The sequence below is a fragment of the Microtus ochrogaster genome, chromosome 4, assembly GCF_000317375.1.
Source record: "Microtus ochrogaster isolate Prairie Vole_2 chromosome 4, MicOch1.0, whole genome shotgun sequence".
In the NCBI taxonomy this organism is placed as follows: Eukaryota; Metazoa; Chordata; class Mammalia; order Rodentia; family Cricetidae; genus Microtus; species Microtus ochrogaster.
Window position 1 is genome coordinate 81,835,838 of NC_022011.1, and position 14,686 is coordinate 81,850,523.

Sequence of the window (14,686 nt, forward strand, 5' to 3'; positions counted from 1 at the left end):
ATGGGAGGGTGGGGAGTGAAGCCAGACCCGAGGCAGGCAAAGCCAGAGCAGGGCAGAAGAACCAGGAGGAATTTGGCGTGCCACTGAACCCCGCACCCTAGGAAGGAATCTCATCCACTTCTATAGCCGCCAGCTCACACTCAGGAATACCCCACCCATTCACTGCTCTAGCTACCTTAGCTTGCTTCAGGCCCACCTCTCTCCTCACCCTGCAGGCCATTTGGATAGGCTAAATACTGCTCAGCTTTCTTCCTCATCTCTAAATTCCTGCCTCTGGCCAGTGCCTCACACTCACTCGGAGCTGAAGTGGGAAGGCCTTTGGGCAGCTGTCCCAATTCCTTGGGTGCGGGCAGACTAGACCAGCTGGCTTTGATTAGCAGAGAGGACACGCTAGAATGCCATCATTTATGGGACCGTGGGTGAGCAGAGAAAGCCCAGCTAGATTCTCCAAGGCCCTGGAGTCTAGGATCAGGCTCCTTCTCCAGGCTCCCACCTCATGGGCTGTCACCACATCAGGGACTGTCAGCTCCTGCCATATTCACTGATTAGAGAGTAGCCTCTTTGTCCAGGTCAGCTGTGTGCTGTGTATGTGGGTGGGAAGGAGATGGGCAAACTTTCTAGGAAAAAAAATTCTTGGTTTTTCTCTGTGTTGCCCTGGCTGTCCTGCAACTTGCTCTGTGGATCAGGCTGGCCTCGAACTCGTAGAGACCGGCTTGCCTCTGTCTCCTGAGTGCTGGGATTAAATGTGTGTGTCACAACGGCCCAGCTCTAAGAAAATTTCAGTAAGGTCATTCTCTACTGCCTAAAGTTTTGTCCTCTTCAGATTGTTCCACAGCTTTCCTGCAAGATTTAGATATCACTTTATGCCTATTAATTTGGGTAAATTTTAATATTTTTTTAAATTAGTAGGACTTTTATTTAAGTTGCTATAAAGTCAAGAATACCCATGGTTGCCAGTGTTGAGCAACACGCATCAGCATGGTATCCCCGGATCATGCGGCCTTGTTTGTGTTGGCTGGTGGAAAGCTCACATCTCTCCTTCTGGTGCTATGGAATTAATGTACAGGGAAGCCCAGTGTCTGTTTTCTGACTGGAGCATTAACATTTGAAGTTAAGTTTCTGAATTGCATCAGCAATCTGATTATCTGCACAAAATCTTTGGCTCTCGGCACACAGGGCGTTGGATAAATGGGACCCTTGGACCTTAATATAGCCCAGTATGAAGAATACAAGGAATCTAAAATGTGTTTCCCAGAGAACTGAGTTAGAGAGGTAAGACTGACCCCTAAGGGCAGTGGTCAGTGATCAAAATGACAGTGCCAGAAGAGGGCAGCCAACTCGGGTTTTATCTAGAGGACAGACGGCCAAGGGTGACCCTGGAATGCTCGGGGAGACTGGAAGACTTGGGTTAAGGAGAAGACCAAAAATTAGGGAGGCTGAGGCGAGAGGATGGCTAATTAAGTCTATCTTGGGCAATAATGCAAGTTCAAGGTGAGCATGGGCAGCTCATCCAGAACAAAATGAAATGTTAAAAATGGCCAGGGAAAGAAAGCCACAAGTTGGTTCTGTGAAATTACATAAGCACCAATAAGCTCCTAGCCAGTTTCAACAAATTGGGTTCCGTGAAACACAAGTCACCAACCATCCCCCGTCATGTTCTGTAATTTGTCTTATCGTTTTCAAACTGCCAGAGATTGGAGTTTTTATTTAAACCAAATTTGAATAAAGTTCATTTCACCTCTGACAGTCACTTTGTTCTTTACATCTGTTATATGAAGGCCTTTTTACCGAATTTATAAGAACTGTGCTGCTAGTCTGCGTAGTGGCATCCCGGAAGGAGATGGAGCTGTCGGGTAAAGGGAGTTAGGAGATGACGTGTGTGTTTATCAGTTTGTATTGGAATTAAAATTGTACCCCGCTATCTTGTTTTTGAGACTAAAATGAAAATTATACGTGGGTTCTCTAAAATTCCATGAATATATTTTGGCTCTGCTCTCTCTCTTGCCCTCTGGACTTCCTTTTAAGTTACAAATAAGTACCAAACTTTTGTAAATATTGTTGGGGTGTGTGTGGAACAGCACTTGTGTAGAGGTCAGAGGACAACTTCTGGAAGTCACTTCTTACCCACAGTCTTTACACTGGTTCTATGTCTAGAGAGACAAGGGTGCCTGACAAGCACCCTTGCTGCTGAGCCATCACACCTGACAACATTCGCAGATTTGGGGTAAATTAAGCTTAGGTTTTTGTTGGAGGGAGAGAGGCTGCTTATTGGTTCCCAGCCACTTAGCCCCGAAATAATCACACAGAAACTGGCCAATTTCTTAAGTGTATTGCTAGCTAGTTCTTCCATATAGCATTAACACATCTCCATTATTTCGTATTTTATCATGAGGCTTGTGGCCTACCAGCAAGGTTCTGGCATCTGTCTCTGACAGGGCTACATGGCTTCGCTCTGATTCCACCTCCTTTCTCCCAGCATTCAGTTTAGTTTTCCCTACCTAGCTCTGTTCCCCTATAGCTCTGCTATACACCAAAAGCAGTTCCTTTATTAACCAAGGATATTCACAGCATACAGAGGGGAATCCCACATCAGGCTTTGTTTTTATCATCAACCAATTGCCTTGCTTCCTCTGTTCCTGCTTGAAAGCAGGAAGCTCATTCATAAAGAACAAACACCACAAAGATACTCAGGCACACCATCATGTGATCTCAAACCCAGATCACTAGCCTTTGGTTGCAGGTCTTTCTCCATTTCACTAGCCAGCTCCCAAATTATGACATGGAGACATATTAGTTATGAAAGCTCAACTGGTAGCTTAGGCTTTTCTAACTAGGTCTAATAACTTAAATTAACACAGTTCTATTAACCTATGTGCTGCCTCATGACCCGTGGCTGTTACCTTTCCTCCTGCTTGTTCCCCCTCTCTTGGCATCTTTGCTCTTTTTCTATCCTCTGTGCCTCAAAAATCCTGCCTAGCTATTGGCCGTTTAGCTTTTTATTAAACCAATCAGAGAGACATGTCTTCACAGTGCCCCAAAAGATTATTCGACAATGGATCTTCATGCATTTGGGCTGCTTTTTATCTCAAGCAATAGTTGTTTGAAATGAAAACGAGGCCTTTGACAGAACTGGTTCAGAAAATAAAAATGATGCAGAGGAAGTAGGAATTAATGTTTATTGTGTGCCAGAGCCATGAGGACCCTCAGTGACCTCCCTCAGTTCCTCCATCCTAGTGAGGGGTACCACAGTAATAGCATCTCCTGGACTCTAGGCACATAGTGAAGGTGGATCTAGCATGGTCTCTGCCCTCTGTTAGCTTGTAATGGAGCAGCACATGTTTGGATACAGTAAATGATGGTCACAATAGCGTTGGAGGCATGACACTAAGACTATAGAGTCTCATGTAGACTAGGGGGCCGGGGACCGGTACTCCAAGAAGCAAGCTCAGATGACATACTAGCAAGGCAGAGTGTGGGAGAGTACATTCCTACAGGAGGCCCCGTGTATTGAGTTCTAATGAAGCCAAAGTGCTTGGAAAGGAGTGGCCGGGAGAAGGCTGGGGAGCTATAAGGAGAGGGACAGGGCAGGTAGGACAGAGGGCAGGTTCCCAAGTCTTGTCAGCACCAACAGAGATGTACGTAGCTGGAACTGGAGGTTGCAGTCACCTGAATCTTAAAGCCATGTCCTCACAACTTGCTCAGCCTTGTCCACTGTCACACGGCACCTCTTCACACACGAGACATCTTAGCGTTTTCTTCCATACTGTTTCCAGCTGGCTAAAGCATCACTTTCGTTATTGGTCCTCTTAGTGGTCACGCCGGGTGAAGTGGGACCTAATCTGCCACTGAGACTTAGAGGGATATCAGACAGTCCAGACTGGGTGCAGCCAATAAGAACCTCGTGCCGAGAGGGTGGAGCAGATGACCCGGAGTAGAGAGATGACAGGACCCAAGATCTGCGTAAAGAATTCGAGCATTTCCATACCCCACAGTGCCTGGGCCTCTCAAGCCCTGGCTGCATAGAAATATACAATAAATATATGTTGCTTATCTTGACAAAGCTCTCTCAGGTTTGCTCACTGGAGCTTGTAACATACACATAAAATAAAAATAAATAGAACCAATGTAGGCACGTGAATAAAGTCAGCCTAACCAGCAGCAGGGGGTGAGGGGGGGAAGGCTGGGCAAACTGAGATGCCTCGGAGTGGAAGTGCTTGAAAAGAGAAGAATTATGGGCTACATTATACGCTCTGGGTGGCTGAGGGGACAAACCATCCGTCAGTGTCCTCGTTTAGTGTGGACTGTGTATGAATATGTGACCGGTCGTTCTGCGCGGATGTCACATGCCCACTGGGACTCACGAGGCAGGCTGGGAGTTAAGGAGGAAGGAAGTGTGAGACGAAGATGAATGTTTCTGGAGAAAGCAAACCAAGCCGAGGGCAGGGCCTGTCCCCCGGTGGTAAGAGGCTTTTGAGCTAGATGGAGTTCATGTGTCTCTGAGCCAGTGAGGTCTTCTTGACCCTGGACCTAATCCTCTGCTGAGCTCTCTTCCCGCTGTCCACCCTCTGTGCAGTTGTACAGCAAGAAACCCACCATGGGTAGTTTCCTCTGCAGGGTCCTCCAGAGTCTGTATTACCAATACTGAAGCACATTTATTTTGGAATTTCCATGTTCATGGTTTTTATTGCTGATAATATTGTTAATTTGATAAAGGGCTGGAGAGATGGCTCAGAAGTTAAGAGCACTGACTGCTTTTGCCATGGCATCTCACGACCTTCTGTGACTCCAGTTCCAGGGGATCCGACACCCCCTTCTGGCCTCCCATGCCGTCCCTGCACTTATACACACGCAGCCTAAACATTTATACACATAAAATAAAAATAAATACACCTTGTTTTAGTATAGAAATGGGGTTGTATACATTCGTTTTCATTTGGAAGAACCCTGTGTGAGGTCCACCACCTTTTGAGGGTTTACATGGTTAAATAAAATGTCAGCTGTCTCCCACAACCAAGGAGGCAATTGCTAATTGCTTCCTCATTCACAGCTTTACTTGGGTGTTGGCTGGGCCACGTTGGATTCAGCCCTACTGTGACCATAGAGTTTGCCATGCAGTCACCACGCCAGAACAAACTGTTAGGTGACTTTCAACACAGTAGCATTGACCTACTGTGTGCGCCGTGCTCCCGGCTTGAGTTCTGGAAACAGAGACCTCAGGTGATTAATGGCTAGAGGACCCTGAGCACTGACTTCAATTGCTTGTCCCAGGGAGCCCTCTGAAGCGCCCCCCAACCTTCCAGCTAGCTTAAAGACACAGGGTTGCTGCATTCCAACCACAAATTGTCCACAGAAAGCAGGTGAGGTGGCCTCACCCCTGCTTTTAGGAACACATGTCCTCATCTCCATCCACCCCCTCCACCACACCCCTCCCTCTTCCCTCATTCCGGACAGCTCTCGTGGCTCCTTGGTTGCGCCATATCCAGGCCAGCTCTCAGATACACAGGGCCTTCCTATGTTCTTATCAAAACCATTTTCACAGCTGTCAGGATGCTCTGAGAACACGCACATGCTCTTCCCACTTCTCCATCCGAATGCTTCCCCTTACACTGTGGCAGTGGCCCACATCCTAACCATGACCTGTGAGACCCTGCATGCTGAAGCCTCTTCCCCATCTCTGTATCCTTGCCCTCTACCCTGCTGGCCTCGGTTCATTCTCGACGCGCCTCTTCCTGCTCATTGACCCTCATCCCTGATTCAGTGTCGTTTTCCTGATGTCTAAATATAAACTGTCACACCCCTTCCCATGGCTTCCCAGCCATGGCTGCAGCCTTCTCTGGGACTTTCTAGTATGGCTGTCCCTGTTGGTGGGCTCCTGTGTGAGACTTCACAGTTCTTCACAGACTCCACTGGGCTTTCCTAGTCTTGGTGGAGCAGGCGTCAGTCAGCGAGCACTGTGGGAAGGAAAGCGTACTTACTATCTCTGCCTTCCGTGTTAAAGTGACCATGTTCTGGGGAGTGAGACTTAGTCATTGAGTGCTTAGAAGTGGCCATTCTGCTTTCGGTTGCTAGCACTTAGGGAACCCACCCATACTGGCCAGCATCTTGGGGATCGTTGGTATTTCGAGTGGGTTGGTTTAACAGTGACCTCATTTGTAGCTTTTGGCTTCTTTAAGAGACCCAGCTTGGAGGCCTTCTTCCGTCAGGGCCATCGGGAGGCAGTTGTACTGACGCTTGTATTTCTGTGTTCCTCCTTTTCCCATCACCATGAAGCCTGCTGTCTCTTCCCAAGACCAGTTTGTTATGTGGATACAAAGTAGGTAGTAGATTATGAATTGGTTTTGGTGTTTTCTTTTGAGGTAAGACCTCACTTAGCCCAGACAGGTCTTGAACTTGTTATGTAGAAAAGGCTGGCTTTGAACTCATGATCCTTCTGCCTCTATTTTCCAAATGCTGGCGGTACAGATGTGTACCATTACATTGTAGAATTATTTTTAAAGCTCTGTGAGTTATGTGCCTAAGACAATTGCAAGTCAGCAATATTTTAGATTATATTTCTCTGATTTTTTTAAGCCTATGATTTAGGTTCTTAATGTTTCCATAGCCCAGTTTAGCACACAGAATCACAGGTTTACTAGAGTCTTTATACAATGTGTCTGTCACAGCCTCAGTAATGTGATGTAGAAAGTGACCTTTCCCAAAGCTTTGATGATTTGATGACAGAATTCAAATATACTACAGTTATCTTGACTCAGCCTTGCTTTATTGTTACTTTCAGTATTATTTTTTATTTTCAGTATCCATTAACTACACTGGGCACTTTTATAGGTTTTATTTCTTTCTCTCACAAGGGTCTGCCCAAGTTCCTTATCTGGGAGATTGGGTTGAGTGTCTTCAAGCCCACACAGGTAGCTTTTGGCAGAGTCAGAATTAAGGCTGCAGGCTTACCTCTGCATTCCCCAACATCAGAGGTCCTTGGTCTTTTTCACTGAAGTTCCTGAATGCAGAGGAAATCAATACACAATGCCTGGGGTCTAGACCCTTTGTAGCTAGAAGTAGCCAGCAGCCAGTTCAGAATGTCTTTGAAGTCGCCTGCTTTAATCTTTAAAATTTATGCAAATTTATCTTTCTACTCTATAATATAAAAGTAGAAAAGTAATCCTTTCAACTGCTTGACATGGAATAAAATTGAAACTCCAGGAGGAGCCGCTGTTTGTCCTTCTCTACTCCCTCCTGCCTTGCTGGGTGCCACTCTGGGGAGCTTCACTCCTGAGCTGGAGAAGGTCAATGTTGCTGTGTGAGTTGCAGGCCTCTACAGCCTTGGGAATCAGCTTCCACCCCCCTGCAGAGTTAGGAATCAGCTCCAGGGCCTCAGGCTTGCTAGCCAAGGGCTCCACCTCTGCTCTCTACCCCGTCCCCTTGTTTGATTGAACCTGGAACTCACTATGTCACCCAGACTGGCTTCTGTTTCATGATCCTCCCATCTCAGCCCCTATAAGTGCCTATTTGTTGTTGGAAGAGCTTCTCGGTGACAGAACACACCATCCATCCGTGGCCGTGGAAGTCTTTATTAGGGAGAGCAGAACCACCGTGAATATTGCCTAGTCAATCCTAAACCAGGCTTTGTTGACGCCTTGTGGAGGAGCTTGAGTGACAGCGATCTAGTGAGAAGTCTAGAGATTCTTTAATCATGGTTTGGAAACCTTCAATTTTTTTTTTTTTTTTTAGGAACCAACGGCATTTTTAAAAATGAAATTGCACTTAAAGCTGTAATTTATGAAATCAGTGAGAGTAAAGATGCTCGCCTTCCCACAGGCCTTGAAAGTTGTGTTTGCACGATACATCTCTCTTCAGGGTTCTGTCGACACCCCCAACTGTGTGGAACAAAGCTGAAACACCCCAGATCCGACTCAGCATGCATCTTACTGATGAGCGGGAGGACATGTCTGCAGGGGCCCCGCTGATGAGCTGCTCTCCCGGTGTCTGCTCTCAGAGAGCATCAAGGACCTAGACCTGCCAGGTTCTCCTAGAACCTTTGGTGGCTCTTCTGGCTTTACTCTCATCTGAAGAGCTGCTTTTGTAACTTCTGAGAGACTGGGAGGGACATCCCTCAGTGTCTCTTGGGAAAAGACACAGTGACACCCTGGGTCTCCAGATAGCCTACCGAGCCTGTGTTGATTCTCTGTGCTCCTACCTCCAGCCCAGGCAGGACCTTCTGGAGGATGCTGTGAATGGGAGAAAGCCTGGGCTGTTACATGTCATACGTAAGGCCATGTTCTGAGGGCCACCTTGCAGGAGTTTGGGGTAACACCAGAGCTCGGCACTTTCTTCTCCACCTCAGAGCTGACTCTCATCTTCCCTCAGCTCACTGCTGCTTCACCTCTACTGACACTTGTCCTTTCAGGACTTGGGTTAGTGGCATAGTTCCTGTCTAACTATGAAAAGCGCCTGAGTGAGGCCTAGGGCATTGGGGTCCAGAGAAAGGGTTTGTGGGGGAAATGCCAACCAGGATTCCAAAGGAGATGGGGACAAAGAGTTGGTGTGTGTGTGTGTGTGTGTGTGTGTGTGTGTGTGTGTGTGTGTTTGAGGGGGCCATGGCAGCCATAAAGGCCTCCTGGGTCACCTCTGAAGACTGATGCCCATGGGTTTGTGCTGACCAGTACTGACGTAGACGTGTGAACTTCATTAAGTGTGGCCTTTACACCACCTTTGGTTTGTTTTATTTTTCATAAAATAGCAGTTGTTTTTAATTATATAAAAAGATGAGCTGTTGGGCTGGAGAGACGGCTCAGCCATTAAAGGCTAGGCTCACAACCAAAATATAAAAATATGAACTGCTGTACAGTGTAGGTTTATCAACATAGTCACCTTGCTCTTACTTTCCCAGCTGATCTCTGTGGCACATACAACACTATTAGAAGGTATCCCAGTATCCAGTCTCTCAATTCTTGCAGCCTCTAGAGGACGTCAGAGTCGAGGGGACTACTCCCTCCTCCATGCTTCACCCCGTCATCCCACTGAGGCATCATTGCTTTCTCCCTGGGCCACATGCACTCTGAGGCTGAATGCTCCTGGGAGCCGATCCCACTAGCAGAGGGATAGCTTGGGTTTTCACAGCCAGAGATGCTCCAGGCTTGAGTCTGCACAGATCTCTTGGTTCTCATCTATTCCTAGATGCACAGAAAGAGAACTCGCTTGTTTGTTTATTATTGGTCCCTGTGCAAGCCTAGAATAGCCATCTCATGCCCCCCCTCCAATCCAGGCGATAACGGCAGGCTTTACAGACACTGGTAACATTTGTACACTGTTTGGAGGGTCACTAACTACAGAGAACTCATGAACAGTGGGTCAGCAGGTCCCCCCAGCCCTGCCTACCCACTGTGGAAGCCAGAACTGAAAATTGCAAGCATTTGCTTTCTCATAGGATGCAGTGTGTGCGTGCTTGTGTGCGTACGTGTGTGTGTGTGTGTGTGTGTGTGTGTGTGTGTGTGTGTGTGATTGGTGTTTGGGTTGTTGCCACCACCAAGCCTACTTGGCATAAAACAATTATCATTTTATTGCATGTGGATTCTCTGAGTCAGGTGTTCTACAAGGCCCAGGAGGGTTACTTGTCTGCTACACCCTGTCTGGATATCAGCTTGGAAGGTCAGGGTAGCTGGAATAGTTTGGATGCCACAGAGACTGAGCTCAGTTGAACTGTCCACTACCAGGTGGCCTCTCACCTTAATGTGGGTGTTTTTAGAGCATGGTCAGTGGCTTCTAAGAGGTAGCATTTGGAGCATGCAGGTCCTCAGAGACCATGCGCTTGTGGTCTAACCAGGTAAATCACACAGCATCACCTCAACTACATTCTGTTGGCTACGGAGAATCACGAAAGGCGATTTTCCTCCTTCCCCACCGTCCTCCTCTTTAAGCCCCCATCCACAGCCCTCTAAGTCCCCACTATGCTTCCTCCTGCTTTTCAGTCCTCAGATCAAAGCCACACGTTTTATGCTCTGTTACAATACAATGTCACTGTCAGACACCAAGTTCCCAGTTTGGTTTCTCTTGCTGTATCCTAATCTGCACCAAATGTAGTGGCATCTGCCCACAGTTGTTTTCTCAGGGCCACAGATTCAGTGGGGCAGGGGCAGGAATTGGATCAGGAAACAGTGGGAACAACTTGTCTCTCTCCACGACATCTGAACTTGAGGATACTTAGCAGCCAACATGACCTGAATTGCTAGAGATGATTTATCTGTCTATGGGCAGTTGATCTGGAAGATTCTTCACTCCTGTCCTGGAAGTGATGCCAAGGATGGGCCACAGAGCAGACATCCTGCATATCAGATATTTATATTACAATTCATCACAGTAGCAAAATTATAGTTATGAAGTAGCAACAAAATAATTTTATGGTTGGGGGGGTCAGCACAGCATGAAGAACTGTATGAAAGGGTCACAGCATTAGGGAGGTAAAGAACCCCTGCTCTAGACTGCCCATGTTTGTCTGTGTAGTGTATGTCTGTGTGCATATGTACATGCAAACATGCCTACCCATGCAGGCACAAGTGGAGGTTGGGGATAATGTCAGGATCTCTTCCTATTCTATACACACACACATACACACACACACACACACACACACACACACACCACACACACTTCAAATGTTTTTTTTTTTCCGAGACAGAGTTTCTCTGTAGCCTTGGAGCCTGTCTTCGAACTAATCTTTTCTCATTTTACATACTAATCCCAGTTCCCACTCCCTCCCCTCCTCCTTTTAAAGCATTTACTCTACTTGCAGATATGTTAAGCCTGTCTTTATAGTCTTCACTTAAGACCAAAAGCTGTTGTAGTATTAAATGTTCTTGTCTTATTAAATAAACTACTTTTAAAATTCAATTCACTGATGACGTTTACAGAGGAACTAGAATTCTTACATCAACTGGGTATTTATGGACTTCTAAGAAGATTGGACGATGCTGTGATTTTGTTTAAGAAGAGAGTTTATCCTTCATAAATTCCTACTGAAATATTTACTGATTAATTTGTGTGATATTTAAAATTTAGCCCAAAAGAATTCTAAAGGATAAGCAGTTATATGCATAGAGAGATAACGGCAGCCACCAGCTGGTGATTGCGTGTATGTGAATACGTGGTGTTTTGTCTGTTTAAATGTGTGCTTGAAATCAACAGCCAAGTGTTAAGTATGTATGGTAGTTGCCTGTGATGTTACATCCCATGGTTTTACTTACCTCCCATCCATTATAGTCCCACTTGGGTACAAAGGCGTATTTTGAGGGAACGAATGAGAAGAGACCATATTCATCTGACATTTATTGCAGTGAGTTGGTAGAATCATTCTCTTGTATTATCAGTTGCCATAAATCTCTTACTGTGCCCAATTTTTAAATTAAACTTCCCTGTATATATGTGCGAATAGGTAAAAACAGAATAGATAGAGGTTAGTGCAGTCCGTGATTGAAGGTGTCCATTGTTGGCCTTGGGATGGGAACTCCATGGGCAATGGGGAGTTAACACAGTAAGCACAAGTCCTTGTGCCCCGAGTTTCGGAAATTCGATGCATCACAAGAACAGGGAGATCCTTGTCTCCTATTCTCTCGGTGTGCCCAGTGCCTGGGACACCACACTTCCCTGGTGAAAACTCCAAAGACGCATCTCTAAATTTAGTCCGTGTGGTCTTCCCTAGAGGCTGCCCTGGTTTCTGTTTCAAAACAGCAGCCCCAGGGATTTGCACTGGGGGAGCCGAGCCACAGACCAGGTGCTCTGGGCTTGGAGGAAGGTCAGTGGTACTTCCTGAGTCCATGGGAATTGGCGTTGACGTGCAGAGGAAAATAGCACCATCAAGTCCCAAGAGAACACTTCTAGGCAAAACAAACCGGCCCCTTAAACTGAGCAGGAATGATTTCTTTTAGAAGTTCTCGTAAGAGAACTGCAAAGAACAAGAGGAAGAACTCCAAAGGTTGAAGGAGGGTCACAAAGCTTCTTGGGATGAGACAGATCTCTTATGCCTTCTCTGAAACTGTCCCATGTAGAACACAAGTTAGCTCAAGGCCCAGAGTGCTAACCCATGAAAGAGAAGGATAAATGGCAGTGTAAGAAAGAAGAGAGTCAGCATTGGGAGGTTGTCAAGGGGTAGACAGCGATACTGGGTGACATGTTAGTCTTGTAGGTATGTTCGAGTGATCAGCTCAGAGATGGGGAAAAACCACCGTCTTAACGTTGGCACACACATACAAGCTGGTATAGTTGCTTCCTATTTGGAAGGAAAAAGTAAGGTGGGAGGAGCTAGTCACATCTTGACTAGAAAGCTCTTTAGAGAAAGTACCATGCCAACACTGTTCAAACCTTCCAAATGGGCCAGATGGTTGGCTGGGGTACCACATGTCGCCAGCAGCCCATTGCTACAGATGAAAGTCTTTCTGCTGGCGTTTGTATGGCACATATTATGGGGTGCTGGTTCTTTTGATGCCGTTGAACATTGATGTGTGCCACGGTAATTATAAACCATAAGTATACGTGATAGCACACGATCAGTGAAATTGCCCAGCTTTCATTCTGCCTGGGAGGAAGCCACATTTACTGCCTGAGAGCATTCACCTTCCGCTCTTTGTAACTGCCCCTCCTTTCTAGCCCAATGCTCACCAACCTTCATGCCTCCCACGCAGCACAGACTCCTGAGGCTAATCACATATATTGTGGAGCCCCAAGTTTCCAAGCATGTCTGGACTAAAAGCCAGGGGCAGACAATTCGGGAGCATCTAAATTAAGCCAAATGATGTTATTTGACGATGTAACAAAAGTGCTTTGGAGGTCACGTAGCAGACAGGTGTACAGCGTAAAAGGAGGGAGGTAAATGGGAGCGAGTCAGCTTCTTTTCAAAGAGACCTGTTCCAAGAGCTGCTGCGTTTCTTTTGGCTTTGAAAGAGCTTGATTCAGAAGCATTCACCTCGGAGGCAGGCGGCACAGTGCCTCTGTCTGAGCCTGTCAACTCACACTGGTTCTCAGGTGCCTGTGTTTACAGGGTGGGGAGAGGTAAGAACCCCGCCATTCCTTCCCAACAAACACGTAACACACAAATGAAGTGGCTGGGTGGGGCCCTGCCTGGGGCAGGGGACACATCCAGTCTCAACCCAGGAAGCCTCAGGCTGAACCCTACATCTTTAGTTTAAATTCAGAGCCCCAGAGAACACACTTCCTGGCTCTAAAAATAAGAGACTCAGGTTTCCTGATACTCAGGGTTTCTGCTCTTTAACATGTAAATAAATGAACGCCTCAAGCAAGCAAATACCTGCGTGCTGACTTTACAATCTTGTCTTGCAGAAATACCGACAGTATATGGCCGGCCTTCTGGCTCCTCCCTATGGTGTTATGGAAACGGGCTCCAACAATGACAGTAAGTGAAGTGTGAGCATTTTGCATCTGAGAATTTGTTTTGTGGTATGTGTTTTTATGTGGCAAAAAAAGGTGTGTGTTTACACCAGCATGACAGAGGAGGCGCCCTGACTCTGCTGTGTGTCCCAGACTGGCAGCTCACACTGCAGAGCCTGCACCTGTGGTCTGTGCGCTGTCCTGTGGGGTCTTCATAGCGGAGAGTGGCCGGCTCTGGTGCAGGCTGGGACCTCCATACTGGACATCCGTATGCTTGGAACATTCTGTGCCCTTTTCAGAACGGGATTCCCAAGCTGTGCTTGTCTCAGCCACATGGGGTCCCCAGGAACCCCATATCTGTTCACTTTAGCTCTATCGACCAAAGGGAGAAGCAGAACCCACCAGTTCTTTTTAAACAGCCCTTCCAATCCCAGGCTTTTGGTAGGTGCTAGGTACTGTGTGCTCTCCTACACAGGAAGGTCATAGATAGCTTAACTCTGGTATTTACTTCACACACGTGTGTGCAGTCAAGTGGCATGGTATGCACGCTCAATGTACACCAGCAAAACAAAATCAGACTCCTTTAAGAGATCCACCCATGGCTGAGGTCTAAAGCTATGGGAGGGATGAGCTGTCTGGTGCTTTTTTAAAGATCTGTCTTATTTTTATGTGTGTACGTGTGCACAAGAGTGCAGGTGCCTTTAGAGGCCAGAAGAGGGCGTCAGATTCCCAGAAGCAGTTGCGAGCTATCTGATGTGAGAGCTAGGAACTGCTTCAGTCTTCTGGGAGAGTAGTACGTGATCTTAACTGCTGAGCCAACTCTCTATTTCCTATCCCTGTTGCAGGGGTGTGTGTGTGTGTGTGTGTGTGTGTGTGTGTGTGTGTGTGTGTGTGTGTGTGTAACAAAGTACCGAGCTTGGAGTACTTGAAGTTATGGCACTTTGATGGCTAGATATGGACGTGGCCCACGGCATTTCCACCCTGTCCCTTGCTCCTTTAAGGTCACTCGCATTCTCCAATTTGTTAGTTTCTGCAGGGGCCACCTTCTTGCTTGGCTAGAATCTTCAGGGTTCCTCCTTATCTTCTGTCCCAAGTGTTGCTGTCACTCTCTGTCTCTAGAGCCTCTCCCCACTTCTGCCCTCTCCCCACATCTGCCTCCTTGAAAAGGAAGCAGGAAAAAGGAACATTGGCCCTTTCTCTCTCTCTCTCTCTCTCTCTCTCTCTCTCTCTCTCTCTCTCTCTCTTTCTTTCTTTCCTTCTCTCTTTTTTTTCTTTTTTTGTCCTCCCCAATGGCTGAACTAGAAATAACCGGTTT

At 46.8% G+C, this 14,686-nt stretch overlaps 1 protein-coding gene across 4 annotated transcripts in view; it reads left to right on the plus strand.

The window, feature by feature from the left end:
- Positions 1 to 14,686, plus strand: part of Rapgef4 (Rap guanine nucleotide exchange factor 4) — a 260,996-nt gene that overhangs the window by 135,115 nt on the left and 111,195 nt on the right. For all 4 annotated transcript variants that reach the window (XM_005346569.3, XM_005346570.3, XM_026778805.1 and 1 more), the window contains one exon: positions 13,324 to 13,396. In XM_005346569.3, the coding sequence (XP_005346626.1) occupies positions 13,324 to 13,396 (73 nt within the window). The remainder of the gene's footprint in view (positions 1 to 13,323; positions 13,397 to 14,686) is intronic.